This window comes from Haliotis rubra, unplaced genomic scaffold (genome assembly GCF_003918875.1).
Source record: "Haliotis rubra isolate DU_JTF1 unplaced genomic scaffold, ASM391887v1 Scf985, whole genome shotgun sequence".
Taxonomy (NCBI): domain Eukaryota; kingdom Metazoa; phylum Mollusca; class Gastropoda; order Lepetellida; family Haliotidae; genus Haliotis; species Haliotis rubra.
The window spans coordinates 190,747-214,604 of record NW_025767729.1 but is presented as its reverse complement, the minus strand read 5'-3'; the positions used below and the strand labels follow the sequence as shown (position 1 = coordinate 214,604).

The 23,858-nt window shown below is 40.5% G+C and overlaps 1 protein-coding gene across 1 annotated transcript; it reads right to left on the bottom strand.

Moving 5' to 3' along the window:
- Positions 1 to 465: 465 nt before the first annotated feature.
- Positions 466 to 23,532, bottom strand: LOC124265572 (organic cation transporter protein-like). Its single transcript, XM_046700357.1, has 12 exons — positions 23,432 to 23,532; positions 12,684 to 12,842; positions 12,308 to 12,480; positions 11,776 to 12,006; positions 9,912 to 10,114; positions 9,656 to 9,665; positions 9,257 to 9,531; positions 8,583 to 8,717; positions 8,059 to 8,144; positions 6,644 to 6,761; positions 2,091 to 2,163; positions 466 to 1,446 (listed from the first exon to the last, which is right to left on the bottom strand). The coding sequence occupies exons 2-12, from the start codon at positions 12,832 to 12,834 to the stop codon at positions 1,291 to 1,293; spliced, it is 1,611 nt and encodes a 536-aa protein (XP_046556313.1). The 5' UTR covers positions 12,835 to 12,842; positions 23,432 to 23,532; the 3' UTR covers positions 466 to 1,290.
- Between the last annotated feature and the right edge of the window lie 326 nt (positions 23,533 to 23,858).

Genomic DNA, 23,858 nt, shown 5'->3' with positions numbered 1-23,858 from the left:
ATTTTTGCCGATGTGACTTAAAATATTAACTCACTCACTCACTCATCACTCACTCACTCACTCACTCACTGAAGTATATATTTTGTCACAATACGGATGCGATATCATATAGCTTATCCGAAAGATACTCAGCATCAATTTATCAAACAATTTTCACATCTCAACAAATATTTGATATGATCAAGAACAGTTTCATGTCCTGTTTTAAGATATATAGCAACAAATCATATTTACCTGTTGGAAAATCATACCAACAGGTAAATATGATTTGTTGCTATATATCTTAAAACAGGACATGAAACTGTTCTTGATCATATCAAATATTTGTTGAGATGTGAAAATTGTTTGATAAATTGATGCTGAGTATCTTTCGGATAAGCTATATGATATCGCATCCGTATTGTGACAAAATATATACTTCAGTGAGTGAGTGAGTGAGTGAGTTAATATTTTAAGTCACGTTAGTAATGGAATGATAAGGGAACAGGGGGCTTGAACATTAATAAATCAACGTCTATTTCAGACGAATTCCAATATATTTTTCTGTTGTGAATTATTCAAAGACGAAAAAACATATACACATCTAATAGGATACTTGGCAAAACATGACCTGGTTCCAACAACTATTTTGTACACCCAGCTGGAACGAAATATAATCTCTGTTTACGTGTATATGGATAAAATACGGAACTACAGACCTCTAAGACTTGTTGTCAGTATTATTTGTGAAGTAAAACATACCTTGCCTTACAAGCAGTGGTGGATTTTGAGAAGTATAAAGTTCAGAAAGTACTTCTGAGGTTGTTAGTGGCTTTGGTTGCTGGCCCATTTTTATATTGTGTGGTTAATTTACAGGGATTATATTAAAGGCACCTAAATCGTTTTTATTTAATATTTGGATGCATTGTGATAATCTAGTTGTTATACTGTCCTTTGTCGACAGAATTCTATACCGTTTATTGTAATATTTTTACCTATAATTTTCTCTCGTCACGATATTGATGAAATATTGCCGAGGTGATGATAACTTTTAACTCACTCAGAAAGTACTTATATTGCAATAATGCGTGCTTATCCCGAAGCGGTAATAGCCCGTATAAAAAAATGATTGTTTTAATTGACAATTGGTGGTATCTAACTGGTTTTACATTCAGTTATAGGTCATTCATCTTGCTGGCGCTAAAAACATTATCTTGCAATAATAGTTGAATGTCCACCACTCGGATACATAGGTACATTTTGGCATATCATTTTTCAAATCGCGTACATCTTTGTTTTTCCAGGGTAGTGTTAATCTCTTGCGGGCGCTTTACCCCAGGCCTTGACGTCCTCTATTGTCTGGGGAAGTTCTCGTCCCTCTGGTTCAGGGAGAAAATAATTGAGCCCAGCTGTTATCAAACACGCTACCCCGAAAATAGTCCCAGGAGCCCAGGGTGCAATGGCTGCCTGCAAAACAAAGTATACAATACACAGACGTGTTCGATTTGAATTTCAATCTGCGAGCCGAGAAGCATATGCAAATATATTTAGAGTACTCCAAGGCTCCAGATAAAGGCTGTATCGGCGTATGTACAGCTAAAATATGTGCACGATACGATGGGAAATAATTTAGGAAACGTAACAGATACGCACCAAAGCAATGGTGTACGGTCTTAGAATCATTTACAGACGTATTTATCTGAAAAAGTATTGTTTTATTGTTTATTGACCTGTTTACACAAGACTAGCAATGTTGTGGTGCATATGTATGAAACGAAACACAAGATTACTGATATGCCATTAAATTCCATTCAGTACTCTAAATGTACTCGTAAGTTTTTCCAGTACTCCTGTATTGAAAAAATAAGGAGTACATACTCTTGATGTTGAAAAATTATCTGGAGCCCTGTACTCAAAACGTCGAGACATGCTGATCTTAGTGCTTTACATATACAATAAATTCAGTGATATCAATATGTCATTGAATTGGATAGATATATTTCAACATGACATTAATCAATTCTGATCATCATAACTTAGTGCGATATTTTCAAAATGGAAAATGCGTTTTCGTTCAGAAACACAACTAGCAGATTGATGTTGATTCTTACTAGTATAGATATGAAAGGGGCGATCATCCCTCCAACCCTAGCAGCTGTAGAACCGGAGCCCATACCTGCGGATCTGCCGAAAGTAAAATGATATACATGTACACACGTGATATTGCAGAAGAGAGTCCAAATCCCCATTGAGCCAAGCTGAGATCACTCTATTGCATTTTGAGCCAACTATCTGATCGCTTCCTCAAGAACAAGAACACTCCATCTTATACGGGTATACCTAGTTGTATAGACTCGTCAACGTTTAATACAATGTAACATATGTTATATTTGGGATTACACTTTCTCAGTAAAGTACAGAATCTATTACTTTTTGGGTTGAGTCCCATCCGGGCTGAGCGGTCTAGGCGTCTGACTTTGTGTGCTGGCGATTAGGTGCCTGACTCTAAGGGTGTGGGTTCTAATCCCGGATGGGACTCATCCCCCAAAGTACTAGAATCTGTACTTTATTGAGAAAGTGTAAACCAAATATAACATATGTTACATTTGACCACTTTCACAGTATTTAAAAGTTCTGAAACATAAAACAAACTTTCATAATTGTAACAGGCGATTGATGTCCATAGGAAGAACATCTTAACGTTCTAGAACTTTGCTAAAAAATGGTCAGGAGAAGTAGAATTCTGAAATGATATAGAGGGCTGATTGATTGACAGAGAGTGATTTGAGTCATGGATGAATTGTTTTGAGTCTTGCTGATTAGACTCTACAGTGATTTGGGCCAATATTGAAACAGTTTATGGGACTTTTAAGGAACTTTTTCATCACTGTTTCAACTCTATAATTGCGTTACAATCTTGACGTTCATAAGAAAAACAGATGCTGCGTACAAACCCCCCGGTGCATTTGAAGGGTAAGACTGTGTGAGATTTGTTCAAATCTGTAATCGTATCTTGGACTTTAATATACAAAGGTCTGGGCAAAAGTGAGTGAGTGAGTTTAGTTTTACGCCGCACTCAGCAATATTCCAGCTATATGGCAGAGGTCTGAAAATAATCGATTCTGGACCAAACAATCCAGTGATCAACAGCATGAGCATCGATCTGCGCAATTGGGAACCGATGACGTAGGTCAACCAAGTCAGCGATCCTGACCACCCGATCCCGTTAGTCGCCCTTTACGACAAGCATGGGTTACTGAAGATCAATATTCTAACCCGGACCTTCACGGGTCTGGGCAAAAGAATACCCAGACTTGATTATCCTCGGAAACAAATACCTTTTGTAACGTCATGGAGATTATATGAATGGATCACTGAAAATCAAATAATGACACCTGGTGTTCACGGAAAAGGTACGCGCGTCCTGCCTAACGGGTAGCACCCATCATTCACAAAATGTGCCTATAAAAGCAAGTATGTAGGGACATTCTACGGTTGCCTGTAAACAAACCGCAATCAAGTGACCGGTGGACAGAAAATCGAGTCTGATAATTCAGGATTACGATTGTTGTGAAGAAGTTAAGAGATTTCGCTGCTTTCAAGTCAAGAAAAACATCTGGGAAATAGATTCTTAGTATTAATGTCTCGGAGCAGTGTTGGACGTAACCAAAAATACAATTTAAGCACGATCCAAGTTCATAGAAAACAGCTGGATACCGGAAGGTCGGGGGTCGGGTCCCCACGTCCTGACACTCGGCATTTTAGGATGATCGTACGTTCGAATCGCCACATGGGTACCATCTGTGAAGCCCATTTCTGTGATATTGATGGATTATTACTTTAAGCGGCGTAAAATCATACTCACTCACTCATTTTAGGATGAAACAAGCACTGCTCGGGGTTAGTATATCGTGTCTGAGTAGGCTGCTATGTTAAATCTGCAGGATGATATGAAAGGGGCAGCTTGACAACTTTGTTATCTCCGTGTGAGAAATAATACGCATTATAACGGAAAGCACACGTAAAATCTCCAAATAATCATCATCATCATCCACATTGTTATCTGCACAGAAAATATTGAATCCAGGTTCTGGGTAAACCCGAGTTCGTTAAGTTCGCTTACACCTACAAGCACCTAAATGCAACCAAGATAACTCGATATTGGAATACATAGTTTCTGATAGAATAACACTTTCATCGCACCAAAATTCTTTGAAGTAATATTTTTAGATATAGCACAATGCCATACACATCCCTCCTAGTGATATTGGGCAGCAAATTAGAGGCACAGGCCCTCGGGTTTTGCGAGGATTAAAGATTAAAACGATAAAAAAATATATAAAAATAGAATGCACTTTTTAGATGACCCTCGACTCGAAATGCTTCGAACAATAATTCATGACGTCATGATTGATGGTAATGAGAACCATTTCGAGTCGGGGGTCATCTCAAAAATGTTTATTATTTTTCTTTTAATCTTTGATCCTCGCAAAGACACGAGTGCCTGCGCATAGAGGGGGAAGAACGGGTGTTTTATTCACCCCTGTGGACATAGACAGATCTGAAATCTCTCACCCTACCGTTCAACATCATTCTGCTTGGACAAAGGGCACATTCATAGCTTACCGGCTCCTACTTTCTGCAGTGTCACTGCAGACGGTAAACAGCTCGGCTGTCTTTTGTACTCACCATGCAGTGTATAAAGGACAGCATTGTGAGTCTTTGATAAAGCCATGAGCTTCAGTGTCACTGATTACTATAGATTCCCTCTGTTTGCATCGAAATCCCAACAGTTGCAATCCCGATCTTTCGTGTTCTCATGTACACACTCTTGTATACCTGTTTGGTGATGTAGCACTTAGAGCTGTCTAATTTGAGTACAAAACTGCAAGTCATGACGGCTGAATGCATACAGCAAATCCAATTCATCAGATGATACATTAAGAAATGACATACATTCTTTGAGGGAGGGTATCAACGTGTTGCGGTGTGGCGCCAAATAAATACCACAAGGGAGAACATCAGATCGTTTGGACGTTGGTGTTTTGCATGAAAATCTCGATATAAATATTTATAACTTTTAGACAAGCTGTATGAATGAGACATGCTAAAATAACCTTTTCGCGAAAACCTGTTGACATCACTGATATCCAGGGATCCATTCACATGATTTTCACAAGTATTTTGCCCTTTAAATCCTCATTCCGTTTCCGTTATCCAGAATCTGTTTCTGAGGATAGTCAAGGCTAGGTATATATTGCACTCACGTATTTACGAGCTATTTCAGTCCGCGGAGAGAACTTAGACCAAATAATAGAAAGAACATCAGTCTCTATAGTATCCCAGAAGGTACAAATACATATTACAATACATGGAAGTTACAAGCTCTAGAAGTTGATAATTCCACCAGAGGAACTTATGTGTGATCGGGTAGCCAAGTGGTTAAAGCGTTCGCTCGTCACGCCGAAGACTCCGGTTCGATTCGGCTCGGAGTCAGTATAATGTGTCTGAGAAGGATATTCAAGCTGAACTGCGGCATGGTGTCTCAGTGAGCTAGCACTATAAAAGTCTGGGCTTGTACAAGCAGCCACACATACACACGCCTGCACGTCGTCATATGAGCGAAGGGGGCGGTGGGGTAGCCTAGTGGTTAAGGCGTTCGCTCGTCACGCCGAAGACCTGGGTTCGATTCCCCACATGGGTACAATGTGTGACGCCCATTTCTGGTGTCCCCCGCTGTGATATTGCTGGAATATTGCTAAAAGCAACGTAAAACCATACTCACACACTCACGAACAACCTACTGACATTGAGTGAGTGAGTTCAGTTTTACGCCGCTTTTAACCATATTCCAGCTATATCACGGCGAGGGACACCCGAAATGGGCTTCACACATTGTACCCAGGTGGGGAATCGAACCTGGGTCTTCGGCGTGACGAGCGAACGCTTTAACCACTAGGCTACCCCACCGCCCTACTGACATTGGATATCGAACCGACACTTCTAGTCGGAGTTCAGAAAAGAAACGCGACCAGTGATTGGAATACTGTCCTACTGGAATGACAAGATAAACACTCTCACGTCACGTTAATCTCTAACATCTAAATGTTATTTTGTAGCAAATGGACACAGTTGGACACAGAGACGGAAATAGAAAGAGAACATTCCATTAAACATTATTTCTATAAAGGGAAATATGTTCCGATGCGTGATACAATTTACGCATCAATGATCCACACTCTCGTCCCAACATCCCCAGAGTTGGTTTGTTGTTTAACGCAATATTCCAGATATAAGACGGCGGTCTGTAAATAATCGATTCTGGACCAGACAACCCAGTGATCGACAGCATGAGCATCAATCTTCGCATTTGGGATACGATGACATGTGTCAACCAAGTCAGCGAGTCTGACCACCGATCCCTTTAGTCGCCTTTTACGACGATTTTTCCGATTATTGATTATTTTACCCAGCCCTAGTCATATGTTTGGGTTTTGTTTAAATTATTGTATTGGTAATGATGAAGTAGTCCCTCTGGATACTTGAGAACTCACAAGCAAAATATGCCGTTAAGTACATACTTGGTAAAAATATTCTCTTTACCCCTCACTCCTGTTACATCGTACAACCAGCACGGAAAAGAGGCAGCTCTTGTGTCACTAACCTGAGATTTGTCGGGAAGATCTCGGGCGCATACACAAACATTGCATTGAAACAGGCGCTGTTACCGATTTTCCCAATGAAGGCGAAGACTGTGGCTGCCGTTGATGCTGCTTGGCCGACTGAATGCGACAGAAAATACATCTATTAACCGAATGTTATTTTCTGTGGTAAAAAGTGAGTGGTTGGGTAAAGGGTAAAGACTGAGGGCGCATGTTCCAATTTCAGCTTGTTACTACCGAGGTATACCGGCATCATCAACTTCCCCATCCTTTTCACCAACCATGTAATAACTGAAATCAAGTTTGAAGCAGAGAAATTACTTGTGACTTATTTGCATAACATACGTACTGTATATCATAACATTAAAATTGAAAATCTTTAAATTTTGGGGATGTTAAGAAATTTTGTTGAAACATCCCAAAATATTCATACTCCTTATCTTTTTTGTCAATATTTGCACCGTAAGTAGACAACATTTACATTATTTAGGGTTGTATGTCTGTTGTCTAACGCCGCACTCAGCAATATTACAGCCACATGGCGGCGTTCTGTAAATAATAGTCTCTGGACAAGACAATCAAGTGATCCACAGTATGAGTATCGATCCACGCAATTGGGATACGATGATATGTGTCAAACCAAATCAGCGAACCTGACCACCTCTTACGACATGAATGGGTTGCTGAAGACCTATTCTAACCCGGAACTTCATAGGTTACATTCATTATAACACTGGTTTTAATATATTAGGACATATTATTGACTACACTCATAATCGAACACAAACAATTCAGGAAGAACACTTGTTTTCATCAACAATATTTTTCACAAGGTTGGTTTTGTCTGTTACATTTCATAAGCACTACAAGCGTTACAAGTCATGATTGAATTTATCTGAAAGACACCAAAAAATTTATGTTCCTAACATACTAGTCATCCTTTAAAGATGTGAAATTTTGCAAAAGAAAACCAAAATAACTACATGTTTTTATTCCTTATTTTTTGTGCATTAACAAATTTCATATGTGACGCTAACCAATCATCAATTAAGAGATTTTAACCAATTCCCAAAACTAGTGCCCATTTCTTGTGTCTCCTTTCGTCATATTGCTAAATGCGGCATATCACCATACTCTTTCACCCTAGTGATTCACTGACGTGTACTAAATGTGTCTATTTGTTTTTGTTTAACTTAGCCCCCGACGATATTCCAGCTGTATGACAGCAGTATGTAAAAAAAAGAGTCTGGGCCAGACAATCCAGTGATCAATAGCAAGAACGATCTACGTAACTGGGATACGATGACGATACCAAAAGATTGCTGAAGAACAGTTTTAACTTGGATCTTTAGAAGTCTCTAAATAATATCAAATGTCTTGAATGAATGAGCATTGCATATACTCAGTAAAAGCTCACCCGCCAGTACTCTGATTGTAGTGGCCAAAAGAAGACACACACCAGCCAGTACGTGGAAGAACATGAAGAAAACTCTCCTTCCCCACCTACGGCATAGAAACAGTAGATGTGGTTGTCTGTTTGTTATTTAACGCTGCACTCAGCAATATTCCAGCTGTATGGCGACGGTCTGTAAATAATCGAGTCTGGACCAGACAATCCAGTGATCAACAGCAAGAGCATCGATCTACGCAATCGTGATACGATGACATGTGTCAATCAAGTCAGCGAGCCAGACCAGCCGATCCCGTTAGTCGCCTCTTACGACAAGCATGGGTTTCTGAAGACCAATTCTAACCTGGATCTTCACGGGTAGAAACAGTAGATACATCTTTGAAAAATATATATATGTCAACGCAATTGTAACTGACTTGGAACATGTTACATTACTGTTCAATATGTATTTTGTTTAAAATATTATGGAGTATGCACAAAGAACATTTCATTTGAGGAACATTTTGAAATGTGATGCATTTATCACATACCGTTTTCCGACAAACAAGTTTAGTGGACCTGATGGTATTTCAGCCAACGAGTTGAGGAAGAAGTTCAGATAGTGATCATCAGCAAGTGATGAAGAAGTCAGATAGAGGCTGAAGTATGTCAAGCTGTCGATCAACCTGCAATATTCCATTAATCATGACATTTGCGTTATTAGTAAGAGTCTTGGTGTTGAAGAAATGCTGAAAATAGTCTCGTTGTGTGATGTGATTTCACTAACTACAAACCTGTATTTTAGCAACTTAAACCTCGGATTCTGGTATGGCTAAAGGAAACCGCTCTGTACAGTGGATATAGGCGCACTAAATATTAACGGAGAGTTACTAACTTACAATTTGTTTACGTCGTTCTTCCTAGGAACGTTTATTTGTTTGTTGTTTAACGCCAAACTCAGAAATATCCCAGCTATATGGCAGCGGTTTGTAAATAGTCCAGTCTGGACCAAATCTAGTGGTCAACAGCATGAGCGTCGATCTACGCAGTTGGGATACGATGACATCTGTCAAACCAAGTCAGCGAGCCTGACCTCCCGATCCCGTTAGTCGCCTCTTACAACAAGCATGGGTTGCCGAAGACCAATTCTAGCCCGGATCGTCATGGGGTTCCAGGAACGAGAAATAGTGGAATAGTATTTTCGTCTATTCGTCTATACACTCACCAGGAGAACCACACAACGCCACATATCTTCAACATAAACTTGGTCCGCACCAAGTCCAGGCAGCTGTACATCACGTCAGCTGTCTCGGTCTCTTTTGCTTCCAAATATTTTGTTTTCGTGCTGCTCAGTTCAACGGGTGGTTTTTCGGGTCCGATGCCTGGCAATGGTACATCTGTTACCTCGACTTTGTTCATCTTGGCTGCCCTCTTGAATATTGCAAATGCTCTTTTGGCCCTTTTGTTAGTGATCAACCATCTCAGGGACTCCCCATAAAGCTGAAGTGGTCGAAACATGGTCTATTAATGTATATTATATAGTTAGGTTGCCAGTTTTGACTTGTAGCAGCCTTTCTATTTCTAGTGAGTAGTTATTAAGTCTGTATTGGCGTATGTATTCTACTCCAGAATACCTTGAGAGTTTATAAGTATTACAAATGTATTCATTAGCTATTAAAAATAAACAATTTAGTATTTAGAAAACACATCAAGGTGTGGACGAATAAGAATAATCACATAGTTTCAAAACGACAAAACGATTAGATAATGTAAAACAAATGATAGTTATTATTTGACGTATCTTGCCCCAACGTTGGCACCGTTCACAATTACATGCACAGGAATTCTGTGAATACGGATATGAAGCAGGGTAGACTCACAAGATCTGCAGAAGGACAGTGATGGACACCGACACGAAACTAAGCTGCAGAGTTCTCCAGTCCACATCACGTAACAAGTAGGCCGTCCCTGTGAGGAGTACTGTGCTGATGCTCCACGATAACGCGTTAAAAGTGGCCAGTTCTAATCGCCTGCTCCTCGGGAACGCTTCCATTAGCATAGTGTAAGTTGTTACGACGATGCCCTGCAGTAATGAAGGAAATAGTCAAGTCAGGGGCCCCGGTCACTGGCCCTCGTGCGAGGATAAAAGATGATAATACAATAAATAAATACAATACAATAAATCATGATTTTTTCAAAATGATCTTTAATCGTCACAAAGACACGAGGACCTTTGGTGCCAGTATATATGAACTTTCGGTTTACCGAAATAAATTACTTTATCTTGTCTTAGGAAATGGTATCCATAGAAATATATTTCGTGTTCTTCAACATTTATATGACAACGTGAAGTCTGCTGTCGCTGTCGGCGAAGGGAGAAAACTATCTGATGATTTTGATTGTTCCACTGGTGTTAGACAAGGATGTCCACTTAGTCCCTTGTTGTTCTCCATATTTATCAAAGTGTGGACCAGGCCATTCATTAATTAGGAGTGACCAGCATGGCCCAATTGATTAGTGTGCTATATTTATCTGCGTTTTGGGAGGTCTGTGTTATGGGAGTACACCTACTTGATGCAGTTGCGTACATCGATGCTTATGATGTTGATCGCCGGATTGTCTGATCCAGAAAATATTATTATGTACAGACCGCCGTCATATAGCGTGGACATTGCTGTGTCATCAAACAATAAACACCTACTTGTAGCGCCATGAGCGGGTATTAGTACCTGGATGTAGCGCTATATAAATACCCACATTATTATTATTATTATTTACTTGATGACTTTCAAGAGATAAAACTGGGATTACGTATCCGTAAGTTTTATGTATATGTAAACTGTTTCGAAGTTTAGTTTTACAAAGTTAAACTTCAATCGCTCCTACTATGCTAAACCCAAAGTGAGTAGCCTTAAACTCAGTATAAAGAAAAACAATAAGGTAATTTCTTCATACATGTATGTCCACATTATAGCACCATTAAATCAAACCCATACGTCTATACCATGGGATATAAACTAACAATTTAGGCATCCGTTCACGATCACATCAGACAAAAATTGATTATTAAATTAAACACTAAGAAGTTTATATGGCTTGCTACTCACTCCCGATATACCTTAGTCATATCGACTGGTATTATCTATTATGTATGTCTTGGTGGCTGTGATTGATATATGTCTTGATTAGAGACTGTATGTATTGCTAATGCGATATCTATATAAATACTGGATATTGGGAAGTACCAACGGTACATATGTCACAACAAAATACTTTCGTGGCCGACCTTGACTCACTTGATGGAAAGTCATTACTAAGTAAAAGTAAATATACTCAAGAATAATACCTCTATTTACATTCAATTTGCTTTTCGGAATCCTGACAAAGTTCTGCTGAAGTCCAACTGACGAATTGTGACTCTGGAGCAATGGAGGTGTTTTGAAAACTAACAGAAAAGAAACGTACGTCCTACCATTATCCACACAAACGGTGTTACCTAGGCAAAGTGTCATGTATTCCTGTTCTTCCAATTTACGAATGCATGAAAAGACTTGAAACCATTATCCGTTACACAAATGAACGAATTTGCATTCATTCTCCGCAAATATGATGTTGATTATTTCCTTATTGGTGTGCAGTGCTTTCTAGACACAGACGACATCAACTGCACTATTCAAGGTCATATTTTGTGCAGTGCAGACTTAATGCATGAAAATTAAATGGATTAGATCAGTGAACGTTTACCTGTTGGAAAATTCCATTCACCAATCTCAGACCAGAAAAAGCTGCGATGTTAGGAGCGAACGCTAAAGCAAGACCTGCACCGGCCGTCAACACGTGTGACATGACAAGGAAAGGCCTCCTCCCGAATTTGTCCGACATCACCGAGACCGTGGCTGCGCCAACCCCTTGTCCAACGATGAAGAGAGACTGCGGGAGGCGACCGAGGAAGACATTCCCACACACGAGATCCCACTGGAAGTGAAGAAAAAGTGAATACGTTATTTTGTTCCCAGGGGCGTAGCTACCGTGATAAAACAAATGCCCGGGCTTACACGTGATTGTTGCTATGAAGGTTTGTCAAGCCCTCAATACTATCTAAATATAAAGCTTTGCAACCTATCGGGCTTACACGAAAGAATTGGCTTGCTACGCGCCTGGTTTCTGACATTCTGTTTCGGGGTATGGTCTTGAAATTCAGTGTTTATGGATCACGTATTTGTAACAGTTGATCTACTAATCTTTATTCTTGGACTCATCTAAAACTACCTCTCACCTCCGAAACTATAGAATAATCCTTCTTGACACCATATGTCCAGGCATTGCATGTATGTGTTGACGTGACATTGGTGATGTTGTTCTGTACGGTAACGTCACATTTGCCGTAGTCGGTGTTGGTGTCGTTGCCATAAAGTGGAGTCACAGCGCACTGTTCTTTCGCATCTTGGGCTATTTGCATAAAAGGACTGTTTGAAAACCAAAGACCATATATCATTCATTGAAAACTATAACACGTGTATCCTTACCCCCTCTTTTGTGCTGATGGTAAATGTCGAGATAGCAAAGTGCTTACGATTCGTAATATATGTTAATAAATCTTATCAGTGTTAGGTATTGATGGTGGTTATTTAATAAGCTAGCTAGAAGCAAACCTATAAAGACGAAGTTGAGGAGATGGAAACAAATTGATAAGTTTCCAATAGCCAGCAGGACAGCTTGAAACAGCTGATAGCGACCAAGTGTGCCCAGTAGTTGTAGTACGTTGTCAATGGTCTTTGGGGGTTCCACTTTGACGTCTGCCATGTCGCAACCTTACAAAGAAAATGTTGCAATGGTTTTTTCATGAAACAAATGATAGGGTTGACTGTATTATATGATGCCAAACAGAACATAGCTCATTCAATATAAGGGGCGGTGAGATAGTCTAGTGGTTAAAGCGTTCGCTCGTCACGCCGAAAAACCCTGGTTCGATTTGCCACATGGGTACAATCTGTGAAGCCCATGTGTGTTGTCCCCGCAGTGATATCCCTGGAATGCTGCTAAAAGCGGCGTAAAACTTAACTCACTCACTTTCACCTTTATTATCAACAACATCATCCCTGCCCCAATCATTTTGCTTCTCAATGAAAAGAGTCAGAGAAGAATCAGTACAGTGAAATGTATTCTTTCTTTACAGGGGGATTCGTTACTCAGCTGAATACATAACTGCTGTCTGGTTTCGCCATTTTGTTTCGTCGTGCACTCATTCAGACTCTGTCAGCCCCCAGGCACGTTTACCACTCACGTTTAAATGTTCGTTGCATAAATATGTTAAATTTCCACTCATAATTTAATCATTCGTGACAGAGACCTTTCTTTCCATCCATTCGTGCGACACCTGAGAAAGTGTCCATGTTGAATGACACGGCATTCGTTCATAAAGCAAGGACATAACACTATATTGCCAAATCTGTTCACCCACAATGAATGTGGAAATTATGCTATTGTGAACAGTCAGTCACAGACATGAAATAACTGCAAGCACCGTTCATTGAATGTGATAACACCAACGGATAATAGTCTCTTTAGCAAGTCACGATGAAGTGAAGTTACAGGTGCGTCAATTAATTCGTGCTGTGCCCAGATGTTTTCAAAACGATGACAGTGATTCACAATACAGACGGTAATCCTGAACCTGAAATTCAAAGTTGTTTCACTCGGTCGTTATAAGATCTGGGTTGTCTGCCGACGTTAGGAATACCTGATTGATGAGGCTGCAAACACTAAATGTGTGACCATTTGATATAGGTACAGAATTTGCTTGAAAAATGCTTCTGATTCATAATAATTTGCAAGACTGTTTTGCTTTTTTATATGCTGTGTGTATAAATAGATACGATGAGACTGCAAACACTAAAAGTGTGACCATTTGATATAGGTACAGAATTTGCTTGAAAAAAAAATGCTTCTGATTTATAATAATTTGCAAGACTGTTTTGCTTTTTTTCGCTGTGTGTATAAATAGATACGCAGAGACTGCAAACACTAAAAGTTTGACCATTTGATATAGGTACAGAATTTGCTTGAAAAATGCTTCTGATTTATAATAATTTGCAAGACTGTTTTGCTTTTTTTCGCTGTGTGTATAAATAGATACGAAGAGACTGCAAACACTAAAAGTTTGACCATTTGATATAGGTACAGAATTTGCTTGAAAAATGCTTCTGATTTATAATAATTTGCAAGACTGTTTTGCTTTTTTTCGCTGTGTGTATAAATAGATACGAAGAGACTGCAGACACTAAAAGTTTGACCATTTGATTTAGGTACGGAATTTGCTTGAAAAATGCTTCTGATTTATAATAATTTGCAAGACTGTTTTGCTTTTTTTCGCTGTGTGTATAAATAGATACGATGAGACTGCAGACACTAAAAGTTTGACCATTTGATATAGGTACAGAATTTGCTTGAAAAATGCTTCTGATTCATAATAATTTGCAAGACTGTTTTACTTTTTTTCGCTGTGTGTATAAATAGATACGATGAGACTGCAGACACTAAACATTTGACCATTTGATATAGGTACAGAATTTGCTTGAAAAATGCTTCTGATTCATAATAATTTGCAAGACTGTTTTGCTTTTTTTCGCTGTGTGTATAAATAGATACGATGAGACTGCAAACACTAAAAGTTTGACCATTTGATATAGGTACACAATCTGCTTGAAAGTTTGCTTATGATTCATAATAATTTGCAATATTGTTTTGGGGGCATTTTTCTGTGTGTATTAATAGATACGATGAGGGTGCAAGCACTAAAAGTGTGACCATTTGATATAGGTACACAATCTGCTTGATAAAATGCTTATGATCCATAATAATTTGCAAGATTGTTTTGCTTTTTCTGTGTGTGTAAATAGTTATCTCATCTAATAGTTTAAATCAAACATATGGCTGGTTTTGTAGCTAAAATGGAATAATAACCATCATACAAAATCACGAGTTCTTATTCTTCAGAGAAAATGCGGAAAGGGTAAATAAATGGACTGCACGAAAAGGTATATAATGGCATCATTACTTTGTAAACAAACTTTAGAAACATCAGTACTTGCAACTTGAATCAAAAGTGTCGTTAACGTGGATTTTACCCATTAAAAGCGTCATTATAAGTTGTATGCTTCTCTCGAGGTTAATATGGTCTGATGTACGCCTCTTTGTAAACTAGCGTCCAGAAGAAACGCCACCAAACAGTTTTCTTCACTAAACACAACAAAAGCAAATTATGGTTACGAGAAGTGTTGTATTGTAAAACACAATCATTCAGCAACAGTTCTTGAAACTTTTCAGTTAGAAAAACGAAACAGTTCGTGTTCTGAAGGCACATGGGTGACACAGGGGTGCAGTGTCCAGTATTCGGTCGCCAACGCTGACTCGTCTTTTAGGTTCCTAGCCTGTCCTGAACAACACAGATGGTTCAGTATCGTGTGTGGCCACCCCTAGCAGTGGTGCAGGTTCTAACGCGGCGTCGAACTGAGTATGTGAGCCTTCTGACGTCATCATTAGAGATTCGGCGTCATTCCTCTTGCAGGGCAACTGCCAAAGCGTCCCTAGTCAATGGCGGCTGTTGACGTTTCCGAATACGTTGCCCCAGTTGGTCCCAGAGGTGTTCGATTGGAGACAGATCGGGTGATCTCGCTGGCCACTGTAGCAGGTTGGCGTTGTTAGTGTTGAGGAAGTCACCAGTGATCCGAGCTGTGTGAGGTGTGGCGTTGTCCTGTTGAAAGTCCTTGGGTGACGTTGCAGGTAAGGCAGCAAATTTTACAGGCCGTAAAATCTCGTCGATGTAACGACGTACGGTGAGATTATCGTTGATGATGACGAGACCTGTCTTCGGGTCCCCACAAATTCCGCCCCAGACCATAACGCTTCCAACGCCGTAATGCTCCACTTCTTGGATGCAAGCAGATGCAGTCCGTTCGCCCCGACGTCGGAAACTTGTTAAAAGCGTCATTGACCAATGAAATTAACGTATTTTACATGAAGGTAAGATAAGTGTTCATGTTCGTCCAACTTCTGAATGCATAAAAAAGCTTGAAACCGTTATTTACACAAATTAACGGCTCTGCATTCGAATTGCCTGCACCAGTCAGGGTCATTTTTTGTGCAGGGTAGACTTAATGCATGCAATATAAACAGATTAGGTCAGTGACCACTGACCTGTTTGAAAATTCCATTCACCAATCTCAGAGCAGAGAAATCTGCGACATTAGGAGAGAAAGCTAAAGCAAGACCTGCACCGGCCGTCAACACGTGTGATATATTGTAGCTAAGGACGCATCATAATTCCGTTATGTGTGAAGCAGAATCATCATTTGAAGTTTTACAGTGATGGAGTTCGTGTCTGTGTCCACAATATGTACTTAGCTCGTCTAACGCGGCCAACACGCAGGGCAAGTCTAAACTAAATCCCCTTTTCTTCCCAGGTCTATTACCTGGTCAATAACCACGTGCACGTGTACTTGAAACTGTTGACCAACATATGATATCTAGATAGCTTGATGGGGGTCGTTTTGATATCATCTTCCCTTTACTTACCCGTAGGAAGCACTGAGCAGGACGGTCCAACTTTAAACTGGCAGCGCCTGTCGTTTGCGCGATGCGAGCTGTACGTGTTACTGTTACACTCCCGCTGATGTATAGACAGTATATATTTTCCTTTATACGATGATATGTTATGTCCTCAAATATTTGTTCCGTGATCCCATGATACATAAGGGATTATTGTAATAATGAATCACCTGAAGGCAGTTTGAAGCGAAGCGGTGGGATCTACTGGTCGTTCCTTTCAGGTCGAGTTTTGTCGTTTTGTTGACGTTTGCAATGAAGTCTTTGAATATCACACGTTTAAACTTGAAGCGTATTTTCATTGTATACGTACTCAAATATCTGTCGTATTTTCGACGAGTAGGCTATATGCAGTGTGCGAAATAGTTTCAAATTTTGCTAGCCAGTCGGGCTAGCTATGCCTGAAAGTTTCTAGCCCACAAAATATTCACCAGCCGAAAGTTGAACGTAGAAACTTAGCAAAAGATAACAAAAATAGATGACAATAAGATATTAGATTTGTCAGAAGCGGATCAATAAATTGACATATATGACTCACAGCACCGTCTGATGGATACATTTTATACGAGACAGAATATTATGGGTATATAGTTTATTATGGGTATATAGTTTATTATGGGAATATAGTTTATTTCAATCTGAGATTACTGGTATCTCTGCTGCAACCGACTACCTACTTGGATAAATGTGGCGTGGTATATTAATTATATTTTATAAGTATATTGTCAGAATTTAAAAATAAGCAACATATATATTTATAACCACCTTAAATTATGCGCGGTATTTCTTCAATTTTCTATGAAGTCACAGATATATAATTATAAATCTGCGCTAAAGGCCTGCCAAAGGAAGCCCAATAGCTGCAGATGTAGGTGTATCTCCGATTGTATTAAAATGAGGTCAGTTGTAGTATTAGATCTATTTGTTAGATTTTAAAGAGACAATAGTTACGAAATTGTTGTTGGAAATAACCTATGGGCTGATACAATTTTTCAATGAAGGTGCAACAGGACAAAGCGCAAACTTGGCTCTGTCTTTACATGTTCCGTATTGTCGTATCGCACATCGAGCCGGGAACCAGACCGGAAGGTAGACGCTGGACCGTCGCTTATTTCAAAAGAAGAGTTATCGCCCATTGTAGCGTAAAACAATAATTCATTGAGCAAGTTTACATTATAACCGCAAGAACTGTTGACGGGGAATACACAAAGCCATTTAGAATGTGGTCAAATGCAACAAATGCTGTATTTGGGATTACACATTCTCAGTGACGTACAGAATCTAGTAATTTTGTAAGGTTGAGGCCAGTCGAGGATACGAACCCACATTCAGTCAGCCACCTAATAGCCAGCACACAAACTCACTCAGCAACCGCGGCTGCCATGGCTTGGATGCAATCTCCAAGTATGGAGGATTTGATACCACCCCTGGTACACGGACGTAATGTTGATTCTCTGACGCGATGTTCTGACCAGTAAACACAGTGAAGACATGGGACAAGCCCTCGTAGTGACCTGATGGTGTGTGTGTGTGTGTGTGTGTGTGTGTGTGTGTCTTTCTGTCAGTCTGTCTGTCTGTCTGAGTGCAAAGAAAGGGACAACTCATGCATGCATTTATACAACTTCACCATGACAGACATTGCAGTTAAAGACTGGAACCTAATATTTCCTTACCTCATTAAACCTTTACCTCCTTAAATGAATTCTAGTCAAAATGATTCCAGCACACGCGAACAAATCCAGATAGACTTTCATACTACGGCGAGTACATTCAGAATTCAAAATGTCAACCTGGAACAGCGCGAAGTAAGTAGGCCTCGTTCTATTCACGCTTCGCTAACTCTCATGACAAGGCTGGACATATACCACTCACATCAAAGCATCCTTCTGTCATATAAAATAGCAAATGTAATAGCAAAAGTCATATAAAGACGAAGGAGACAGTCTACAATGTGATGTTTTCTCTTTAATTCTTCTGTAACACAGATATTGCCTATTCTTAACTTTTCTGCAAATATTATCTAATATAGTAGTATTTTGTACCAATTTTAAGTTTTTCCTTCGACGACAGATTAGTTGGAAATTCAGAACCTATCGTTCGCCTGACATTAAGACTGACTGACTGACTGAGTTTGGATTTACGCCGCTTTTAGCAATATTCCAGCAACATCACGGCGGGGGACACCAGAAATGGGCTTCACACATTGTACCCATGTGGGGATTCGAACCCGGATCTTCGGCGTGACGAGCCAACGCTTTAACCACTAGGCTACCCCACCTCCCGCCTTACATTAAGAAATTAAGCTATTTGTTCTCTCCTGCTTCACATGTTGTACATACGTGAAGAATGGAACCCGGGTCTTTGGCGTGACGAGCGGACGCTTTAACCACTTGGTTGGTTTGTTGTTTAACGCCGCACTCAGCAATATTCCATCTATATGGCGACGGCCTGTAAATAATCGAATCTTGACCAGACAATCCAGCGATTAACCACTAGGCTAACCACTAAGCTCACCCTCCGCCCCGCATTTCTTTGTAACGTCCGCGGTTGGAGCTCTTCGCAAAATATATGCCGGGTGCATTTGAGGTTATCATTGCTGTTAATTAAGGTTGTAGGCCGGAAAGCCACATTCAAGAAAAACAGCGATTCGTGGCACCGAGGGTTTGTACTTGAAAAGTGGCTTTAATAGCGGAAATTGGTATTTTTCATATGTGCCTTTCCCGGGAGGGCACCCGTGATTAGTTCATGAAAAGTGAAACAAACACTATCCACACATTCAAAATAATATGTGATGTAAGACACATACCTGCCAAGTCGTTGGTGCTAGAAAACTGTCCGGGACGCCTTTGTGGATGGAGCGTCGGGCAGGAGATGGTGGTTGGAGTCTTGATCTCCTGACTGTGTCAAGCCAAAACAGCAATTTATAATTATGACAGATTTTATTGTACTAAATTCATTTTAATCTGATTGGTTGAATTTGTTACTTGCTACGTGAGTCAGCATTATGTTAACCTTAATATAAGTCCGCTTGGCCAGTCGGCTAAAATTTGCATGATAAACCACATGTGAACTCCTGATCCCACGTGAACCTTTGAGGTAGGTAGCTAGGTAAGGTTTTAGGGCGACCTTGGGCTTTGATGATAGTAATTCAGAGTTGCTTCCCATTCCAAACAATGGCAAACGAGAAGATTGATAGATGTAAGCAAACTAAGTACGTTTATCAAACTATTTTATCATAATGTGTAGTTTTGTGTCATATAATAATTTTTAAAATAATTATTGACTTCTATAAATCATTGAATCAACCGAAGTGAAGTCTGTGCTTGTATATTGTTTTCCTGGCACTTGACTGTAGGAGGATACAGTGAGGGACGTTAGAGGCCCCGGTGCACTGTAAAACTGGCATCATTCCAGACTAGTACAGGTTCACCTCTCCTCACCGAAACGGTTAAGCCATTTAAACGAACACCATTCGTTCTCGATTACAAATGTGGACCAATGTTAACACTCATACATGTGTCATTGCTCGGCATCGAATTGAGGACACAACCATATATGTCCGTGTTCTTTCTCCTATAGAAATAACAGATTGAGAGGGGCAGCATGACCAAGCAGTTTGCTATATATTTACAGGAGGTGAGTGACGTACAAACGAACTCTTTGGGACTTGTTAAACAGGCTCCTCCCCAAACCCAGCCCCGCACGAAGGAGAAGCCTCCTGGTCTGGCTCGTTAACATCGTTGTAAGCGTGTCCTCCTATCATCACAAGCCGCTATATTCAGCATATCCAATTTCGCTCCTTCTTATTCACTCGGTACATATATCCACCAACAAGCAGGTATCTTCTATCGCTGATTTAACTGTGCATTTTCCATTTCGAAATTGAATGCAGTCAACCGCGAGTTCTTTCCTTGTATATCCCGATTGAGTGAAATTTGTTCATCAATGTAAAATTCACTCTCATATGATGACATTGGCGATATTTTGAGTGAACTACTTGAGTGAACTATGTTCACGCCTTACGCGATGCTCACGTTATCGAAAATCTTAAAGGAACACCTACTAGCTGATTAGCGTGACTCCAGCAACACCTTTAACATCAAAGTTTACCGCGGGTCGACTTAGTGTCCAAAGCGAAATTTCAAAAGATCGACTTCTTGTCCACAGACCATTTGTTATTCCTCCAGTCAAAGTCTGTCTCTTCCACAGGCGATCGTTGCATACCGTAATACTTGCTGAGGTTACAATTTCTTTTCATTGTTCCGTACATTATAGCATGATAAATCTAAACTAAGCTATTTATGAGTGAGTGAGTGAGTTTAGTTTTACGCCGCACTCAGCAATATTCCAGCTATATGGCGGCGGTCTGTAAATAATCGAGTCAATCCAGTGATCAACAGCATGAGCATCGATCTGCGCAATTGGGAACCGATGACATTAGTCAACCAAGTCAGCGAGCCTGACCACCCGATCCCGTTAGTCGCCTCTTACAACAAGCATGGGTTACTGAGGATCAATATTCTAACCCGGACCTTCACGGGTTAAGCTATTTATGAGTGAGTGAGTGAGTGAGTGAGTTTGGTTTTACGCCGCTTTTAGCAATATTCCATCAATATCACGGCGGGAGACACCAGAAATGGGTTTCACACATTGTACCCATGTGGGGAATCGAACCCGGGTTTTCGGCGTGACGAGCGAACGCTTAACTACTAGACTACACCATCACCCTTCACTGAAAGAGACATGGGACATTCACGTGTAGCAATGTAGCGCAAGGGGAGAAGGTCATATTTATTATACAATACTAACTGCCATTTAATGTCTTTGTACATTTAAATGTGTCGAGTCGAGTGAATAATGTAAATACGTTTTGCAGCGTCATACAAATCTTGTACAATGCTTTAACCACTAGGGTAACCCCAACGCCCAGCTATTTATGAAGCTAAGCAGAACTGGGGCGGTTGGGTAGCCTAGTGGTTAAAGCGTTGGCTCGTCACGCCGAGGACCCGGGTTCGAATCCCCACATGGGTACATTGTGTGAAGCCCATTTCTGGTGTCCCCCGCCGTGATGTTGCTGGAATATTGCTAAGAGCGGCGTAAAATCAAACTCACTCACTCACTCACTCACTAAGCAGAACTAAAAAAATGTTTGAATGTATGCACAAAAAATACATCTCTCAACTGTGTAGAGGTACAGGAGAAATATATAATATCATATCGATCAGTTACTTCAGTGCATAAGTGAAACGTAAGTGGTGATAAATACAGCGGACTGAAACCGAATCTGATCCAGATAATCCAATGATTGACATCCTGAGCATCGATCTTCGCTTTTCCACCTCTTCCAAAATTTGAATTGAGAACTGTGGAACAAATGCATCCTACGGATGATGATGACGTTATTCACCATCTGATGTTTTGCATCAGTTGGATGCCGGTGTTACAGCATCGTTAGCAAGGGTTCGTGGACCTGGCAGTGATTGCCGTTAGGATCTTTCCAAATACCGCTCTGTTGGACAATTCAGATGTTCCAAGAGGGTTAGAGACCCGTGAAGGTCCGGGTCAGAATGAACCTTCAGTAACCCATGCTTGTCGTAAGAGGCGACTAACGGAATCGGGTGGTCAGGCTCGATAACTTGGTTGACACATGTCATCGGTTCCCCATTGCGCAGGTCGATGCTCATGCTGTTGATCACTGGATGGTCTGGTCCAGACTCGATTATTTACAGACCGCCGCCATATAGCTGGAATATTGCTGAGCGCGGCGTAAAACTAAACTCACTCACTCAGTGCTAGTGCTTGAAGCTGAATCTAAACAGTGATCTCCTAGATGAACCTGTCAATTAGCCCATACAGCTCATCGATATCCATGTAGGTGTTACATAATCGACACAAAATAATTACACCGTACTTTGACACATTTGGTTAAATGACAAGAAAAGTCAAGTTGTTTGGCACGAACAGACGCCACCCTGTCTCTTTGCAGTTAGAAATAATTCATCATCCTTAAAAGTGAGTGAGTGAGTTTGGCTTTACGCCGCTTTTAGCAATGTTCCAGCAATATCTCGGCGGGGGACACCAGAAATGGGCTTCACACATTGTACCCATGTAGGGATTCGAACCCGGCTCTTCGGCGTGACGAGAGGACGCTTTAACCACTAGGCTACCCCACCGCCCCTCATCCTTAAAAGCTTCCTGGAGCTTATGAAATATGCTTCGGATCATGTCATGGAGAATGTCAGAGATGACAACAAGGAAGCATTTGATAATAACTAGAGGTTGACTGGTTGATGAAAACCACCCATGATAAAATGTTCCGAAAACAGGGCCCCCAATACTGCAGAAGTGTCTGTCGTGTCTACTGTGTCAAACATGCTCAATTAGAACCATGTACGGAGACAAAGGCGGTCAGGGCGTCACAGAAATGTTATGGTCTTCCTCGGGGAAGTCCGTTGACGTGTACGGGTAGAGCGGTCATGTTATGATAACTGAAGCTTCCCCTCACCCTCCAACGGTCCGCTTTTAAGAAACTGTAGTCAGAATGACATTTATGATGTTCCGAGAAGACAACTTGTTTCTGACACAGATTTGTTTTCTTATTCAGTTGACCACGCTTTCACATTTATAAGTCTTTTTATGCCCCTGGAAGTCATTTATCGAACAACGTACGTTTCCTGTCCATTTCAAAAGCGAATCTGAAATGCTTAATGCTTTTAAATATGGTGGCTTAAAGATGTTTTTAAAATAATCTGTGTTCATAACATGTTCTATTTCAGCAAATGAAATTGTCACTTACGTGTCCCGTGAAGAGGATTCCGGCAGTGTGATACGTCACAGGATCCAGTCGGCGACCAAAACCGTTCGTCTACTGTGAAGGCCGAACTACAGTGGATGACACTTGGCAGCACAAAATTTGTGTTTTTTATCTTCAATGTCACGTGTGGGCATGCTATGATAGCGTTAGGTTTCCACTGTCAAGGTTAAAATGTTAAGCAAACACTACTTCTGAACATGACCTAGTTGAAGGAAACGTTTATGTGGATGTCAGGCGAATGAAGGGTGAGGTGAGGTGAAATTGGGTTTAACGTCGTGCTTGAGAATATTGCGCTCATACGACGACGTGCATGCGTGTGTATGTGTATGTGCGGCTGCTTATACTAGCCCAGACAGAAGCTGGTTTGATAGTTTTATAGTGCTAGACCACTGAGATACCATGCCGCAGT

What these genes read in the sequence shown, in the direction of transcription:
- LOC124265572 (XM_046700357.1), bottom strand. Translation starts at nt 12,834, where the DNA reads ATGGCAGACGTCAAAGTGGAACCCCCAAAGACCATTGACAACGTACTA. An exon ending in TACAATCAGAGTACTGGCGG is followed by an intron (nt 6,762 to 8,058) that starts GTGAGCTTTTAC and finishes TGTCGCATTCAG; the next exon opens with TCGGCCAAGCAGCATCAACG. An exon ending in ATCTTCCCGACAAATCTCAG is followed by an intron (nt 2,164 to 6,643) that starts GTTAGTGACACA and finishes TACTTTCGGCAG; the next exon opens with ATCCGCAGGTATGGGCTCCG.